At 43.9% G+C, this 17,372-nt stretch overlaps 1 protein-coding gene across 2 annotated transcripts; it reads left to right on the top strand.

Annotated features, from left to right (window-relative positions):
• The first annotated feature begins 398 nt into the window (after positions 1 to 398).
• LOC109892496 (interferon-induced protein 44-like) lies at positions 399 to 16,157 on the top strand. Of its 2 annotated transcripts, XM_031825878.1 has the most exons (9): positions 399 to 529; positions 4,293 to 4,336; positions 6,043 to 6,107; positions 6,617 to 6,650; positions 12,724 to 12,928; positions 14,677 to 14,826; positions 14,908 to 15,079; positions 15,236 to 15,336; positions 15,588 to 16,157. In XM_031825878.1, exons 3-9 carry the CDS (start codon positions 6,053 to 6,055, stop codon positions 15,768 to 15,770), a joined length of 900 nt encoding a protein of 299 aa, XP_031681738.1. In that variant the 5' UTR covers positions 399 to 529; positions 4,293 to 4,336; positions 6,043 to 6,052; the 3' UTR covers positions 15,771 to 16,157. The 2 variants fall into 2 exon arrangements, with proteins under 2 accessions (XP_031681738.1, XP_020340661.2); XM_020485072.2 differs by lacking the exon at positions 4,293 to 4,336 and having other exon boundaries at positions 400 to 529; positions 15,588 to 16,148.
• Positions 16,158 to 17,372: the final 1,215 nt, after the last annotated feature.

Raw genomic sequence — 17,372 nt, forward strand, 5'->3', positions numbered from 1 at the left:
ACCTCATAAGCGAATTTCTAAAGTAGCCTGGATGAACTCTATAGGTACTGGGAGTTTCAGGACAAATTAACCACACAAGTATGATGAGAAACATAATCATATTATGACAGCAGTTTGCATAATATAATACTACAAATATTTGTTAATAGTTCACTGACCTTCTCTCACTTGTAATGTCATTGATAAAAGATAAACAATTGTGTTCATAAATGGTCTGACTTAATAGAAATGTAATTGGTTTAGAAGACTATAAGAGCTGAGCGTTTGTCTTTCTGTCTAAACCACATAACCACCTGATGCTCTTATTTGTAAAATAAAAGTGAAAGCGTTATATTGAAAGTAAAACTATGGTCCCTCTATTACTATAATGGCCCCATTTACAAGAAATAGCTAGAGAAATAGGAGAGCTAGACAGTCCTCCTTACCTGAATTTCACTTTATATTGTGCAAGTATAAATAGGTGCTGGTGAAATCCTTTTTTCAGAACTATATCAGAGTCACGGCCTCAGGAGGAACTAGTACCAACAAGGTAAGTCTATTCAATTTTTTTTTTATACATTTTCATATCTTTTATAAACAATTTATTCTGATGATAGGAAAAATTGGTAAAGGAAAAATCAAATATAAAAAGCAATATAAATCATTGCTATACTGCAATGTTTGTAGAAGCTGTCTATAATTTGTGCACAAAGGAAATCTGTAACCTTGTCTTCTATTGTTCCTATACATCTTCTACATTATGGAGCAGTTTCCTAGACGTATATTAATAAACTATACAATAATTATACAAAAATAAATGTTTACTGAAACACAAATTTAATTGTAACTTCCACCTGTCTTTGCTTTAACAAACACCTGAAAAGCTGGTTTGGGAGGCATTTTGTGTTCCTAAATATACTGAACAAAAATATAAACGCAACATGTAAAGTATTGGTCCCATGTGTCATGAGCTGAAATAAAAGATCACAGAAATGTTCCATATGCACAAAGCTTATTTCTCTCAAATTTTGTGCACAAATTTGTTTACATTCCTGTTAGTGAGCATTTCTCCTTTGCCAAGATAATCCATCCACCTGACAGGTGTGGCATATCAAAAAGCTGATTAAACAGCATGATCATTACACAGGTGCACCTTGTGCTGGGGGGCAACAAAATGCCACTCTAAAATGTGAAGTGTGTCACATAACACAATGCCATAAGTTGAGGGAGCATGCAAATGGCATGCTGACTGCAGGAATGTCCACCAGAGCTGTCGCCAGAGGTTTGCATGTTAATTTCTCTACCATAAGTCACCTCCAACATCGTTTTAGAGAATTTGGCAGTGCGTCCAACTGGCTGTTAGTGTTTTTTTGTGAAATAAATAGAAGTCAAATTGCTGACTTACATCAAGTGCTTTGCATTTCTTGGCCAGTAGCTTCTCGATGTCTGAAGCTGCCTTCTCCACCATCTCATAAGGAGAATTCTTTACTAGGCTGAACTGCCTTCTTTTCTCATTGTAGATCTTCAAAAAGAGTTTTAAAAAATAGACATCAATTTGAGTGCAGTTAAAGGACAGTTCCACATATGTTGTACATGTACTGATTGTATTACTGCATTTACCATCATTTGCAACAGTTTCCGATCTTTGTGGACACCTACTTGTCAAACATTAAATTCCAAAATCATGGGCATTAATATGGCGTACTGCTTTGCTGCTATAACAGCCTCCACTCTTCTGGGAAGGTTTTCCACTAGATGTTGGAACATTGCTGCGGGGACTTGCTTAGTGAGCTCGGGCACTGATGTTGGGCGATTAGGCCTGGCTCGCAGTTGGCGTTCCAATTCATCCCAATGGTGTTCGATGGGGTTGAGGTAAGGGCTGGCAAGACAAGTTCTTCTACACCAATCTCGATAACCCATTTCTGTATGGATCTCGCTTTGTGCATGGGGGCATTATCATGCTGAAACAGGAAAGGGCCTTCCTCAAACTGTTGCCACAAAGCTGGAAGCACAGAATCGTCTAAAATGTCATTTTATGCTATAGCGTTAAGATTTCCCTTCACTGGAACTAAGGGGCCTAGCCCGAACCATGAAAAACAGCCCCAGACCATTATTCCTCCCTCACCAAACTTTACAGTTGGTACTATGCATTGGGGCAGGTAGCGTTCTCCTGGCATCCGACAAACACAGATTCGTCCGTTGGACTGCTAGATGGTGAAGGGTGATTGATCACTTCAGAGAATGTGTTTCCACTGCTCCAGCCGACGCTTGGCATTGCGCATGGCGATCTTAGGCTTGTGCACGACTGCTCGGCCATGGAAAACCATTTAATCAAGGTTCCAATGAACAGTTTTTGTGCTGATGTTGCTTCCAGAGGCAGTTTGGGACTCGGTATTGAGTGTGCAACCGAGGACAGATCATGTTAACACTCTTCAACACTCGTGGTCCCGTTCTGTGAGCTTGTGTGGCCTACCACTTTGCGGCTGAGCCGTTGTGGCTCCTAGATGCTTCCACTTCCCAATAACAGCACTTACAGTTGCCCAGGGCAGCTCTATCAGGGCAGAAATGTTACGAACTGACTTGTTGGAAAGGGGGAATCCTATGACGGTGCCACGTTGAAAGTCACTATTCTCTTCAGTATGGGCCATTCTACAGACAATGTTTGTCTATGGAGATCGCATGGCGACGTGCTCAATTTTATACACCTGTCAGCAACAGGTATGGCTGAAATAGCCGAATCCACTAATTTGAAGGGGTGCCCACAGACATCTGGCCATGTAGTGTAGCTACTAAGGCCATGACGATACCAATATCACAATATTCATTAGTAACGTGGCAAGGAAACAAAACGTGAAGTGGATTAAACTTCTTTAGGAAAACAGCCCTAATGTTTGAAACAAACATCATTATGTTGCCATCCAGAGTCACATGTATTTATTTATTTTTCAAGCTATAGCACACAATATCTTACATACAGCAGGTATTTAAAGGAAGATGCTTCCAAAGATGCTTGTTTCTGTCGGCGCGATGCTCGAGTGAGTCATGTTTCCGTGAAGCAAAGAACGTTACAGTCTCTGTCTCTCTGGAATGCTACCCTTGCTTGGATTTCATCAACCTTGTTATCAAGAGACTTGACATTGGCGAGTAGTATGCTCGGGAGCGGTGCGCGATGTGCGATTCGATCCATTGTCCTGGGTGGTGGGCAAAACACAGGATCCGCTTCGGGAAAGTCGTATTCCTGGTCGTAATGATGGTGAGTTGACGTCTTATATGCAGTAGTTCCTCCCAACTGTATGTAATAAAACCTAAGATTACCTTGTGTACCAATGTAAGAAATAACACAAAAAAAACTAAATAATGCATAGATTCCTAGGAACGCGAAGTGAGGCGGCCAGTAGTGTTACCTTGATGTTGTCGTGCCAGGGATGGTCTCACTGGACACGTTCTGCTTCACTGGCCAGCCTCTGCAGGTTCAGGTTAGACAACAGAGAAAACAAAAGTCCTGCCCTTTATTTTGAATAGTCCTAGTTGAATGGGTGGGATATTTTAAACAAAGGATATTCACATTATTTATAACAGGGCCTGCCTTGTCAAATAATGTCCACTGCCAAATGGTTTCCACCCCTGGGTCACAACGGGATTCAATTAGCTGTTAGCGTCTGTTGCTAGTGCCGTTGCTAGAACATGTCAAATCCTGACTGGCCTAAGTAATGAACCAAAGCGTCTGTCGCTATGCTGGTTGCTATTCTGGTTGCTATGCTGGTTGCTAGCACTATTCTACCTCATAGTGCTCGCGGAGGACGGAGGACATGGGTGGTTCTGGTTCCATTTCACCTCATAAGCGAATTTCTAAAGTAGCCTGGATGAACTTTATAGGTCCTGGGAGTTTCAGGATAAATTAACCACACAAGTATGATGAGAAACATAAGCATATTATGACAGCTGTTTGCATAATATAATACTACAAATATTTGTTAGTTCACTGACCTTCTCTCACTTGTAATGTCATTGATAAAATATAAACAATTGTGTTCATAAATGGTCTGACTTCATAGAAATGTGATTGGTTTAGAAGACTATAACAGCTGGCCGTTTGTCTTTCTGTCTAAACCACATAACCACCTGATGCTCTTATTTGTAAAATAAAAGTGAAAGCGTTATATTGAAAGTAAAACTATGGTCCCTCTATTACTATAATGGCCCCATTTACAAGAAATAGCTAGAGAAATAGGAGAGCTAGACAGTCCTCCTCACCTGAATTTCACTTTCAATTGTGCAAGTATAAATAGATGCTGGTGAAATCCTTTTTTCAGAACAACATCAGTCTCAGCCTCAGGAGGAACCTAGTACCAACAAGGTAAGTCTATTCACTTTTTTTTATACATTTTTATATCTTTTATAAACCATTTATTCTGATGATAGGAAAAATTGGTAGAGGACCTGATCGATATACAGTACAATATTTGCATTGCAAAAGGAAAAATCAAATATAACAAGCAATATAAATCATTGCTATACTGCAATGTTTGTAGAAGCTGTCTATAATTTGTGCACAAAGGAAATATGTAACCTTGTCTTCTATTGTTCCTATACATCTTCTACATTATGGGGCAGTTTCCTAGACATACATTAAACTATACAATAATTATACAAAAATAAATGTTTACTGAAACACATTGAATTGTAACTTCCACCTGTCTTTGCTTTGTCTGAAGCTATCTTCTCCACCATCTCATAAGGAGAATTCTTTACTAGGCTGAACTGTCCTCTTTTCTCATCTTCAAAAAGAGTTTAAAAACAATAGACATCAATTTGAGTGCAGTTAAAGGACAGTTCCACATGTTGTACATGTACTGATTGTATTACTGCATTTAGCATCATTTGCAACAGTTTCGATCTTTGTGGACACCTACTCGTCAAACATTTAATTCCAAAATCATGGGCATTAATATGCTTTGGATTAAACTTCTTTAGGAAACCAGCCCTAATGTTGGAAACAAACATAATTTATGTTGCTATTTATTTTTCAAACTATAGCACACTATCTTACATACAGCAGGTATTTAAAGGACCAAAGAGTTTGGTCTGCCTCGTATTTTCATTTTTTGCCGTGGAAAAAATATTGTAATACTGGTATCCACCCAGCCCTAATAGCTGCAGTGCAGACATGACATACTATTCAACCCAAATAGTATTTTTATGTTCCAGGGTTGAGTTAAAAGGTCCAATGCAGCTGTTTGTATCTCACAGTCAAATCATTTCTGGCTAACAATTAAGTACCTTTCTATGATTGTTTTCAATTAAAATGTCTCAAGCTAAAATGTTGATAGGACTGTCTGAGTGGGGAGGTGAAACTATCTGTTATTGGCAGAGAGGTTTGGAACGCTCTTTGTTATTGGCCTACTAACTCATTTAAAAGGTCCCCCGCCTGGGGATGTCACTAGGGCAGGCCAATACTTCATCCCACCAAAACAGGCTGAAATTTCAATTGGCATTCCACTAGGACATTATCATACTTTTCACAATTGCACCGTATTATTCCAACCTCATAGTGTATATATACATAAAACACAGCACAATAAAGTTGACTGCACTGAGCTTCTAATTCCACTAATTAAATCTCTGTAAATTCTATTTAATTCAATTCAAATTCCAGGTCAGTCTTTAAATTCAGAAATAATTAAATTCCTCTCCATTCCTCTCCATTCCAATGTTAGAATTCAATTCCCAATTCTATATTAGGTCACAACAATTCCACAAATACAAATTCAATTCCATCAGGCTTTAAGGCTGATCATGTGACTAATCCAACAGCCTACCTATACTGGAACTATAAAAATACAAGTTGAAAGTATTTAAAACAAATCCTGTAGTCAATGTTTGATACATTACATTAACTGGGAAATGTAAAAATACTGAATTCCAATTTAATTCAATTCTACTGAATTGGAATTGTACAACATTTCAAGTCCAAACAGTCTAATTCCAATTGAATAACTTGAAAGATTGTTGAAATTCTAATGAATTTGGAATTGACCCCAACCCTGTTACATTCCCTCTTAGAAAAGCAAACATGGGTGGAGGAGAATCAACGCCAGCACCGACACCAACACCCCCACCAAAGAAAGGTAAGAGATGACATACCTGTAAAATACAGTCAACACCTGATAGTGAATATCAGGTATGAGTGCAAATTCTGTTCAAGCACAGTGCATCAGTCCCAATTCTTTTTACTTTTTTCTGGGAAACTGCAGACACTGTTTTATCGCATGCATTGACCACAGCCCCAAGGCTTTACTTATATAGTACATGCCCTGTAGGGGTGGCAGGTAGTTTAGTGGTTAGAGTGTTGGGCCAGTAACTGAAAGGTTGCTGGATCGAAACCTCGACCTGACAAGGTAAAAAACTGTCATTCTGCCCCTGAGCAAGGGAGCTGACGGCCTACTGGGGAGCAGTGGGTTATTGTAAATAAGAACTTGTTCTTAACTGACTTGCTTAGTTAATTAATGAGTAAGTTTCCATTATATCTATGTGTCATTGTAATCAACATTTGAAAGTAAGAGATGGTGGGTACTGGAATGTGGAAAACAATAGTTTAGTGATTTTAATCTAGATGTGTTCTATGTGTGTCACACAGAATTTGACAAAGAATGGAGGGAAACACATTGGAGGTAAGTACTGTACCGATTGACCAAATATGGAGGATGAAAGAAAGTAAAACTCATGTTTTTATTTTATTTTATTTTTAACATTTTATTTAACTAGTCAAGTCAGTTAAGAACAAATTCTTATTTACAATTGCGGCCTACAATTGCGACTCCCAATCACAGCCGGTTGTGATACAGCCTGGAATCAAACCAGGGTCTGTAGTGATGCCTCGTGCACTAAGATGCAGTGCCTTAGACCGATGCACTATCAAGGGTTGTGTTGTGTGAATAGTGTGCTTGTCACGTTTTATCAAGGTGGTTGGAATCAGGCGCAGAGAGCAGGTTTCAGTGAATCGAACAGTTTATTCTCCGGCGCACAAAAAACACGGTCAACCCAACACACAGGGTGAATAATCCAACGCAGGATCAAAATAGACCGGAGAATAAAACACAAGTGGTTAAAATAATTTATTACAATCAATACCATTCATACTATTACAAAATCATAATTCTCATTCATTCTTAATAAAATTCTATTTACAAAAACATCAAACAAAAACAAACCTCAGGGGAGCATCGTCCCTCCCCGTCATACCTAACCAATACCTAACCCTTTCCCTATCTCCCCTTCCCTAATCTATCCCCTTACCAAACTCACTCTAACACTCCCAGCCCTAAACCCCTTTCCACCTCTCCCGTGCCGCATGCTTCCCCCACTTCCTCTCCTCCCTCTTCATCCTCCCCCTCAAATCACCTTCCACACTTCTCACTATCCCTTCCACCCCCCAATCTCTCCCTGTCTTGACTAAATTCTTCCTGGCTTCCCACAGTCCCTTTTTAAAGAGACTCATGAGAAGCCAGAGCAGAAACCTGTCCCTATCCGTTCCCTTTGCTCTCCCTACGCCTCTCTCTAGCCTAGCCCATGTCAAAACAAAATCACTCCTAACCACACCTAGCATCACCTGTGCCCTAGCCCATACTAGTCCGGCAAAGGCACAGTCCCAGAAGGCATGGCGCACAGTCTCCTCCCTGCCACAAGCAGATCTTGGACAGGTGGGGGATCGCACCAAACTATACCGGTACAAGATGGAAAGTACCGGCAAACGCTTATGAAGGCTCAACCAATTCAGGTCCTTGAGCCCGTTGTCCAGGCCCCGCGCCTGCACTCCCTCCCAGACCACTGACGAGATGCCCGCTACGGGCGCAGGACTCCCTGCCTGCCTGACCTCCTCGTAAAGGTGCCTGTGGTCTAAACCTACTCGGGCAACTTCAACCTCGGGGTGCGCACGCAGCCACTTGGCCGCATGACCAAAGTGCCACGGCAGCTGTTCCGCCCGAGGACCCGTGTTAGACCACACCATTACGCTTCTCGCCTGATACGAGAAGAACACCCGCAGGAGGTAACCGGACGGGTGTATCACTGGCTGAGCAAGCTCCGCTAACAAGAAAGAAACAAAAATTGAGTCCAGCTTGAGGGGGAAATGTGGTACCCCCCTACCTCCCTCCCCGATGGGACAGATCATGCGTGCACTGGCGACCCACTCGCACCTGCCACCTGCCATGGGTAGATATATGCCAAATACAAAAGAGACGGCAACACATCCACCTTTAGGACCAGGACTTTGCCCATAAAAGACAAATACCTAGCCTTCCACATTGCTAGCTTCCTCTGTACCACTGCGATACGCATGTTCCAGTTTAGTGTCACTGAGCCGGAGGTCTCAAAATGAACCCCGAGAATCCTCAGGGCCCCTTCACAGAGAGAACCCCCCAGGCACATCCGTTCTACCGCGCCATCTTCCGAAAAACTTGACGGAAGACTTTGCATGGTTCAGAACTGCTCCCGACGCTCGGGTGAAATCCCCAAAGATGGCAAGGGACCTTGTCATGCACGAGTCCTTGCACAACAGCAAGGAAGTGTCGTCGGCGTACTGCGTCATCTTAACACACAGCCCACCCCTTCCAGGGATCAACAAGCCTTCCACCCCTGTGTCTGCCCTAATGGCAGCCCCCAGAGGCTCCATGTACAGAACGAAGAGGAGAGCCGAGAGTGGGCATCCCTGCCTGACCCCAGACGAGAGGTCAAAAACGTCACCTAAGTGACTATTTACACTAACTCGACACCCCGCTCCGACATATAAAGTACGGATCCATCCTATAAACTTCTCCCCAAATCCTAATCTACCTAACACCCTGAATAGAAAATATCTATTCACGCGATCAAAAGCTTTCGCCTGATCTAGCGCTGCTACCATTAAAGGCAGCCCTCTATCTTCAACCCAAGCGATGGAATCCCTGATCAACTGTAGGTTCCATCTTATAGAGCGGCCCTCTACCCCGCACGTCTGATCCTCGTGGACGACGTAGGGAAGGGCTGTGCGCAACCGGTCTGCTAAAACCTTTGCAAGAATCTTGTAATCTACGCACAGCATGGTCAATGGCCGCCAGTTGCCAAGGTCAGTTGCTTCCCCCTTCTTATAAAGAAGTGACAGCACACCAACAGCCATTGATCCCCCCGGGACCCCCGTCTCAAGGATGGCCTTCAAGACTTTGAGAACCACTGGTCCAAGTATACCCCAAAACTTGAGGTAAAACTCAGCCGGCAGCCCATCCATCCCAGGCACCTTCCCTTTTCCCATCCTCCTAAGAGCGCTCTCAACCTCTTCTAGTGAGATCTGGGCCTCCATCACGTCTCTAATGTCCTCTGGCAACCCCCGGGACAAGTGTTCTAAAAACACGTTTCCCTGCTCTACATCTATTTCCCTTTCCTTAAATAAACCTTGGAAATGATCAGTTGTCACCCTGACATTTCCTCTGGTTTACTTACTATACTACCATTTTCTTCCCTAACTCCATGCATTACCTTCCTACTCTGCCTGGCCCTAACAGACTTAAAGAACATAGCGGAACAAGTCTCATTATGTTCTAGAAAGCCACTATGCGCACGCTCCAGGAAAGCTCGAGCCTTCTGCTCCTGCAGCTCCCTGAGCTGCGCCTTTAGGGCTGCGAATCTCTCCCAGTCAATCGACCCGCCGAGGTTGCCTGCCTCGTACTCGAGTTCAATTAACCTTTGGATACGATCCACCTCCCTCCTTTCCTCCCTTTTTTTCCTTCTACAATATCCTATTATAAAAGCCCTAATCCTCACCTTAACTAAATCCCACCACTCTAACACCCCCTCGCACATGGACCGGAGGCCGTCAAGCCTCCGAAAGAAACAAAAAAATGCGTCAACGAAAGCCTGCTCCTCCAGTATATCCCGATCTAACTTCCAGTACCCCCTACCGAAGAGGCAGACTGGTGACCCTACCTGCAGGAACACCCCGTCGTGATCCGTGAAGAAAACAGGCAACAGCCGCCCAGACAACTGACCCAAAGACCTGGATACAAAAATGTAGTCGAGCCTCCGTGCAACCCCCCTGGAGTTGCGCCATGTAGGACCGACCATTGCCGGAGTAGTGTGCAGGCCACCATCAACCAGACCATGGCAAGCCATTAGCCCAGAGATGGCACCTGCACTGCTATCACCGCCTACCCCTAAATCTATATTAAAGTCTCCTCCTATCACCAAGTGCCTGTTTGTAACACACAGGGGCGCCAGACAGTCCACCATCTCCCTCCTGTCTGCCGCCACCTGTGGCCCATACACCCCAATTAACCTATATCTAGCTTCTCTAAACTTAACATCTATCCCCAAAACTCTACCCTGCATTATTACAAAAGTGTTCTCTATTTTAACCTCTCTATGCCCACACAAAATCCCTACTCCTGTTGAGTGCACCCCTCCTATGCCCCAAAAAGATTCCCCCTTATCCCACTCCCTCTTAAATCTACACACATCCCCACCATCCCTCAGGTGAACCTCCTGTAAAAAACAGAAATCAAACCCCACACCCTCTAAATAACAAAAAAACGCCCTCCTTTTAACATTATTCCTTAACCCCCTAACATTTAGACTAAAAAAAGAAACAGAACTATTCATTTAATTATTAACAACAAATAAACCCCCAAAAAACAAAAAAAAACAGGAGACTCACCCGATGCTCCCCTGGTCCATCTCCACCGGCGGGGACGTCCTCTCCTCTCCTGACGCCCCCCCGTCCTCCATCCCAACCCATGACCCAGGCAGTGTGTTGGGTCCTCCCTCCCTCCCTCCCTCCCCACCCACCATCCCCCCCTCCCTGTTTGCCTCGGGGCTGCATGTAGGGGACCCCATCTCCTCAAACAGGAGTTGGGATCCCTCTAGCAAACAGCCCACCGACCCCTCACTGGAGTCATCCACTAAAATGCAAGGGGCTGAGGCAAACCGGAAGGACAAATTACCCCCCCCCCCCCCGCCACTCTCTTAGCCCCCCCCCCTCCCCCCCCTCCACACCCCCCTCCCTCTCACTTCCTGCAAAGCTCCCCCTCTTCATCCCTTTCTTCTTTGGTGAAGGAGGTAGCGGGGAGACACAACGTCCCATCCCCGCCATCCCCGCTAACACCAAATCCCTCATTTCGACCTCGAGGAAGCCTGGCAGGCTGTCCCCCCACTCCTTCCCCCCATCTCCGCCCCTCCCACCCCCTCCCCTCCCACCTCCACTCCTCCCTCCTTCTCCGTCACTGTCCCTGTCACTGTCCCCGTTCCCTCTTCCACTCCTTCTCGCACCACTGTCCCCTTCACCGCTCCTTTACGTTCTTCTGCCTTCTTTTCCTTCTCTTCTTTTCCACTCTTTCCTTCTTCCCGCCTCTTTCTTCTCATTTCTTCCTTCTTTCCATCCTCTTCTCTTGCCTTTTTCCCCTGTGCCATCCGTACAATCCGCACGCGTCCTTTCTTTCCTCCCCCCGCTCCCCCCCCCCAGCTGCAGACGCGTATGACCTGTGACGATCCGGGCAATCACGCCACAGGTGTTCTCTGGAGCCACACCCTTGGCAAGCCTTGGGCTCGTCACACTCCCTGGCCTCGTGCTCTTCCGACCCACAAAAATGACATTTCTTGTTACTGCACGAGGCCAGGGTATGGCCGTAGGCCATACAACGCCTGCAGAACGGGGGCTGACGTGCATAGTATAGGGTTCCCCTGTCAGCCCCCAGGGAGAATATTGCCGGAGGATGGAGGTAGCCATCCACACTCTTCGGGGACTCCCTGAGTAATGCCTGGAAGCCTCTCTTCCCATTCCAGAAACCCAGGGAGTCCCTGAGGTACCTCGCTGAGGAGACATTGTCCATGTACCTCCCCAGAAAGGCCCTCACTTCTTCGTCCTTCACGTGCGGATTGTACATGGTTACGGTTACATGTTTCTTGCCAGGATGGTCACCGTGTAATGACACAGGGGACCTTCTTCTTTCCCTTCCGTCACCGTCTTCATAATCTCATTGTGTTTTTCTTCCAAATATAGGACTACATCAAACCCCTTCTCCATTGGATTCCCCTGAAGGCATAGAACATCTTTAACCTTCAATTTTAGGTGCCCCATTAGGATGTTCCTCCCGATGGTTTCTCTCCCCCAAGGCTCCATCTCTTTTCCCCGCCAAGAAAAGCGCACCGTGTTGGCCAGTCCAATCCCCGGAACCGACGGTCCAGATGTACTTTGCGCCATCTCCTCACGGACGATGGCGCATCCGTCCCACCACCTCAAACTTATAAACAGGAAGCAAATAACCAAAAAGGTGGCGCAACTGAATACAAAAACAATCCCGCACAAAACAAGGGCGGGACAACCTACTACATATAAAGACGTTAATTAAACTAAACTACACACAGGTGAACCTAATAAGACAAAACCAACAGACAAACGAAAAAGGGATCGGTAGTGGCTAGTAGGACGGTGACAACGACCGCCGAGTACCGCCCGAATAGGCAGGAGAGCCAACTTCGGAGGAAGTCGTGACAGTGCTATGCTAAATTGCAGATATCAGTTTCTCACCATCTTAAATCAATTAAGTCCTGGCGTTATCTTGATGCAATTTCGCTGTATATGTATATGTATATATAAGGAGTCTATGGCAACTGTTTTGCATTGAATCTGTGCCACAAATGGGAAAAGGTTAGCATTTGGAAACAATGGCCAGGTAAACAAAACAAGAAGTAACAGGTGCTCTTCATTGTCTCTCACAGTAAAGTAGAGAGAGACCGTATGGTGGATGATCTGAGGAGCTTTAAACTGAGTGATCCTGACGTGGGTCAGCTCAGATGCCTGCTATATGGACCAGTCGGTGCAGGAAAGTCCAGCTTCATCAACTCAGTCAACAATGTCTTCCAAAATCGGACAACAAGTGGTGCCCTGGTAGCTGCTGCCTCTGGCTTAAGCTTCACCATGACAGTAAGCTGCAGTGCCTAATACATTTAACACAGACACAATGCAGGCATGGAATATGGCTACCTAATATATCCTGGTACACTAAGACACAGTATTTCATGAGCCACAAATAGGCAGAGACATGAAGAGGGACTTACAGGAACAAAGAGAGGTTGTCTGCGCTGTTTTAAATGCAAAACGGATCACAGGGGCGTAGGTTTGCAAAATTAGGACCATGGAAAGTATAAATACACTCAGACAGTTGGAAACTTCAAATAAAAAATGGAGACAAATGTATATCATTTACACATTTTTATATGAAAAGGTGTATAAAGGAAATGGACAAGGCAAATGAAAGCACACAAATCTGGCTATAAAGAAAACAGATATGATGTAACGGTCTGAGTGTAGTGGGTGAGGAGTCAGGCGCAGGAAGCAGAGAGTTCAGGGGAGTGCTATTTTAATGCACTGAGAAACGCTGAACATAAGCCAACCCTCACAAAAACACAGGGCGTACTTAACAAACAAATGCCCCAAACAGGGGGACTTAAACTGTCCAGGGAAAACCCACAAAATGGGAAAACACAAAACCCATAGACGTGCACACAAGTACACCAAACAGACGATCACAATAATTAATCCCGCACAAGGAACCCTGCGGGCTAATAAAGCCTTACTACCTAACTCAAAACAGGTGCACACAATCAACACATAAGGAGGGGGAGGAAATAATCAGTAGCAGCTAGTAGGCCGGCGACTACGACCGCCGAGCACCACCCGAACGGGAAGGGGAGTGTCCTTCGGTCGGAGTCGTGACAAATGAGTTGATAACATCACATAATCGAGCCTAGATAAATGCAAAGGATGTAACTACACAGTAGAATAAAAAGTAGAAATATACACAGTAGAAATGCTATATTTAAGCAATAAGGCCGAAGGAGGTATGGTAAATGATCAATATACCATGGCTCAGGGCTGTTCTTATGCGCAACGCATTGTGGAGTGCCTGGACACAGCACTTATCCGTGGTATAAGGGCCATATATCACTAACCCCCGAGGTGCCTTAATGCTATTATAAACTGGTTAGCAACATAATTAGAACAGTAAAAATAAATGTTTTGTCATACCCGTGGTATACGGTCTGATATACCACAGCTGTCAGCCAATCAGTATTCAGGGCTCGAACCACCCAGTTTATAATATGTATTCTACTGTATAGTTATATAGTATAGTTAAAAACCGAAACGTTGGTCTTGCATTTTTACTTTATGCACCTTTTTGCACGTTTTGGGGCATTGTGCCCTAAATCAATTTTATATAAAGGGTCTGAGTAAAGGGTCTGAATACTTACAGTACCAGTCAAAAGTTTGGACACACCTACTCGTTCAAGGGTTTTTCTTTATTTTTACTATTTTCTACATTGTAGAATAATGAAGTCATCAAAATGATGAAATAACACGTATGGAATCATGTAGTAACCAAAAAGTGTTAAACAAATCAAAATATATTTTATTTTTGAGATTCTTCAAAGTAGCCACCCTTTGCCTTGATGTCAGCTTTGCACACTCTTGGCATTGAGGTAAGTGAGGTAATATATATATGTACTGTAGGTAGAGTTTGGTTGAAAGATCAGGTGTTCCTAATGTTTTGGACACTCAGTGTATATATTTGTTGATTCTGAGCCTCAGTTTGGGATGCTTTTCATGTTTCTGAGTGTGAGGGTATTTAACCTTTCCATACAAATGTTATTAAATAAAACATTTATTTTCAGTATGACACACACTACATTCAAGGCCGTTCTGGTGAAAAACGTCTTCCCTTTGCATTCAATGATGTCATGGGTCTGGAAACACAAAAAAACGGGCTGCACCCTGATGACATCATCAATGCTCTGAAGGGCCATCTACCAGAGGGCTATGAGGTAATGTAAAAGTCAAACACACACACACACACAAACACACACACACACACACACTAACAAATCTTATATTTTCTTGGTCAGTTCAATCCTTTCCACCCATTATCGGACCAAAAAAAGGAATTCATTCAGAATCCCAGCTTAAGTGACAAAACTCACTGCCTGGTGAGTATTGTGTCAGCGGACAAAATCTCTCGCATGTCAGAGGATGTCATAGCCAAGATGAAGAACATCAGGGCAGAAGCCAGCAGACTAAGTAAGTAAGCTCTTTAACCTCTGTTTCTCAATAGACTACAACTATGGCTGGCTATCAGTTGTCACCTTTCAGCTGTAGCTCTTGACTTTTCACTATTACATGATAGTGTTACTTATGCTAGTCCTTCTATTCATTAAATATTCATTTCTATTGCAGAAATTCCTCAAGTTGTTGTCATGACCATGCCAGACAAGGCTTGTGAGCTGGTGAACAAGGATGTGAAGAGAATCTTCTACAGCAAGGCGATCAAAGAGAAGGTAAATCACATGACCTCAAACCTGATCAAATTTCACATTGCCTCGACAAGTGTTTAACATGTCAGCTAACTATATAATTTGATGAGGCAATCTGATGCTCAACTGCACAGTTGATGACGTGGCATGCAACCATCGGTTGACGCAATGTCTGCAATGTAGTCGGCCATTAAATCTTGGTTGTGCTGACATGATTCAATGATCATCACTCAAGCAAAACTGATCCAGCCCTTTTTCTCTCCAACGTTTTTCAGATGCAGATCTGCAGTAATGAGCTAGGCCTTCCCATGAACTGCATCCTGCCGGTGAAGAACTACCACGAGGAGGGGAAGATGGATAACAACATGGATATCCTGATACTGAACGCCATGACTCAGATTATGAACTTCGCCAACGACTACCTCTGGAACCTCCAACAACATGCAAATCAAAAATAGAACGAGTATTAACAGGGAGCCCTGCAGTTTAAGATTGGAATAAATTGGCCTAAATATGTTTTCTGGGGCTCTGTGAGAAATGTATTTTGAGTGAGTATGCATTTTAGTGTGTCAAGAAAATCTTTAAAATAAAGTAAGCACTGCTGTGCATATGCTACATTTTAACATCACCACCCAACAGTGTACACTTGTGTTATATAAACTAGCATCCTTCACTGAAATCTTTAGATGACAAACTGATTTTAAACTATACTTTGTTTTACTGATATTGCTGTAACATTAATTTCATGTGACATTATTGTTGTATCATTTTTGTGTGTAGCTTTTCTGCTTAACTTGACTTAATTTCCAGGTAAATTTTAAGTTAAATAAATAATTTAAAAAACATTTACTATTGATGACATCGCCATCTTTCTCTCTATATCCCTACTGGTCAAGCCCTCCCTAACCCGGACGACGCTAGGCCAATTGTGTGTCGCCCCATGGACCTCCTGGTCGCGGCCGGTTGCGACAGAGCCTGGGCGTGAACCCAGAGTCTCTGGTGGTACAGCTTAACCACTGCGCCACCCAGGAGGCCGCTGAAGTTCATTTTTGATCAGCTCTGTGCTGCATCTGTTTCTTGAGTCTGACCATTTAATGGTCATCAGAGAGAAAATCCTCTCTACAAAGGCATTTGAGCCTGAGGACAAATGAGACAATCCTGAACATGTTGATCAAGTTGGCTTTCCCTAGGTTTTGGAAAACTGCCACCCACTGCTCACTGGTGGATTTTGTGGTATCCTGTCTGTCTTTCTGTATTTCCTCCCAGCAATCACAAACCTCTTCATAGAGTTGGTCCATACTGACTGTCTCTGTCATTTTGAGGGCAACCATCACCTGCTCCAGGTCAGTGAAGGAGAGCTCCTCATAGAGGTCGATCTGTTTCAGTTTCAACATTACATTTTCTGGTGAGAAATCAAACCTCTTGTCAATGTATGTAATCACAGTGTCATAGAACTTCAAAGTCCTGTTGCTGTGTGGATCAATTGTTTGTCCATCAGCTGCTTGATCTGGTATCAAAAAAAAGCTGTCCTGTTTCCATTCATTTAGAATTTTTGGACTTCCTTGTAAACATCTGTGATGCAGAGTGTTGTTTCCTCCAGCTTTTTTACGAGTTGGTCAAAGACACACCCCAAGTTGAGGAAAATGCACAGATAAATCTCAGCAACTTCCATTTTTTCTTCATACTCAAAAATACTCTTCAGTGCCACAGGACAGGTCTCCCCAAGGGACCTGAAGTATGAAGTAAGAGCTGGCCACCTTTGTGTGGCCGATGTGAAATGGCTAGCTAGTTAGCGGTGGTGTGCGCACTAATAGTGTTTCAGTCGGTGACGACACTCGCTCTGACACCTAGAAGTAGTTGTTCCCTTTGCTCTGCAAGGGCTGTGGCTTTTGTGGCGCGATGGGTAACGATGCTTTGTGAGTGACTGTGGCTGATGTGTGCAGAGGGTCCCGGTTCAAGCCCAGGTTGGGGCGAGGAGAGGGACTATACTGTTACATTGATGCTGTTGACCCGGATCACTGGTTGCTGCAGAAAAGGTCCAAATGGGGCTGAGTGTGACC

The sequence above is a fragment of the Oncorhynchus kisutch genome, linkage group LG1, assembly GCF_002021735.2.
Source record: "Oncorhynchus kisutch isolate 150728-3 linkage group LG1, Okis_V2, whole genome shotgun sequence".
Lineage (NCBI taxonomy): Eukaryota > Metazoa > Chordata > Actinopteri > Salmoniformes > Salmonidae > Oncorhynchus > Oncorhynchus kisutch.

Bases quoted from the DNA above. Each gene is read 5' to 3' on its own strand.
- LOC109892496 (XM_031825878.1), top strand. From the start codon at position 6,053: ATGGGTGGAGGAGAATCAACGCCAGCACCGACACCAACACCCCCACCA. The intron at 6,651-12,723 runs GTAAGTACTGTA...TGTCTCTCACAG, and splicing joins TGGAGGGAAACACATTGGAG to TAAAGTAGAGAGAGACCGTA. The intron at 14,827-14,907 runs GTAATGTAAAAG...TTTCTTGGTCAG, and splicing joins ATCTACCAGAGGGCTATGAG to TTCAATCCTTTCCACCCATT.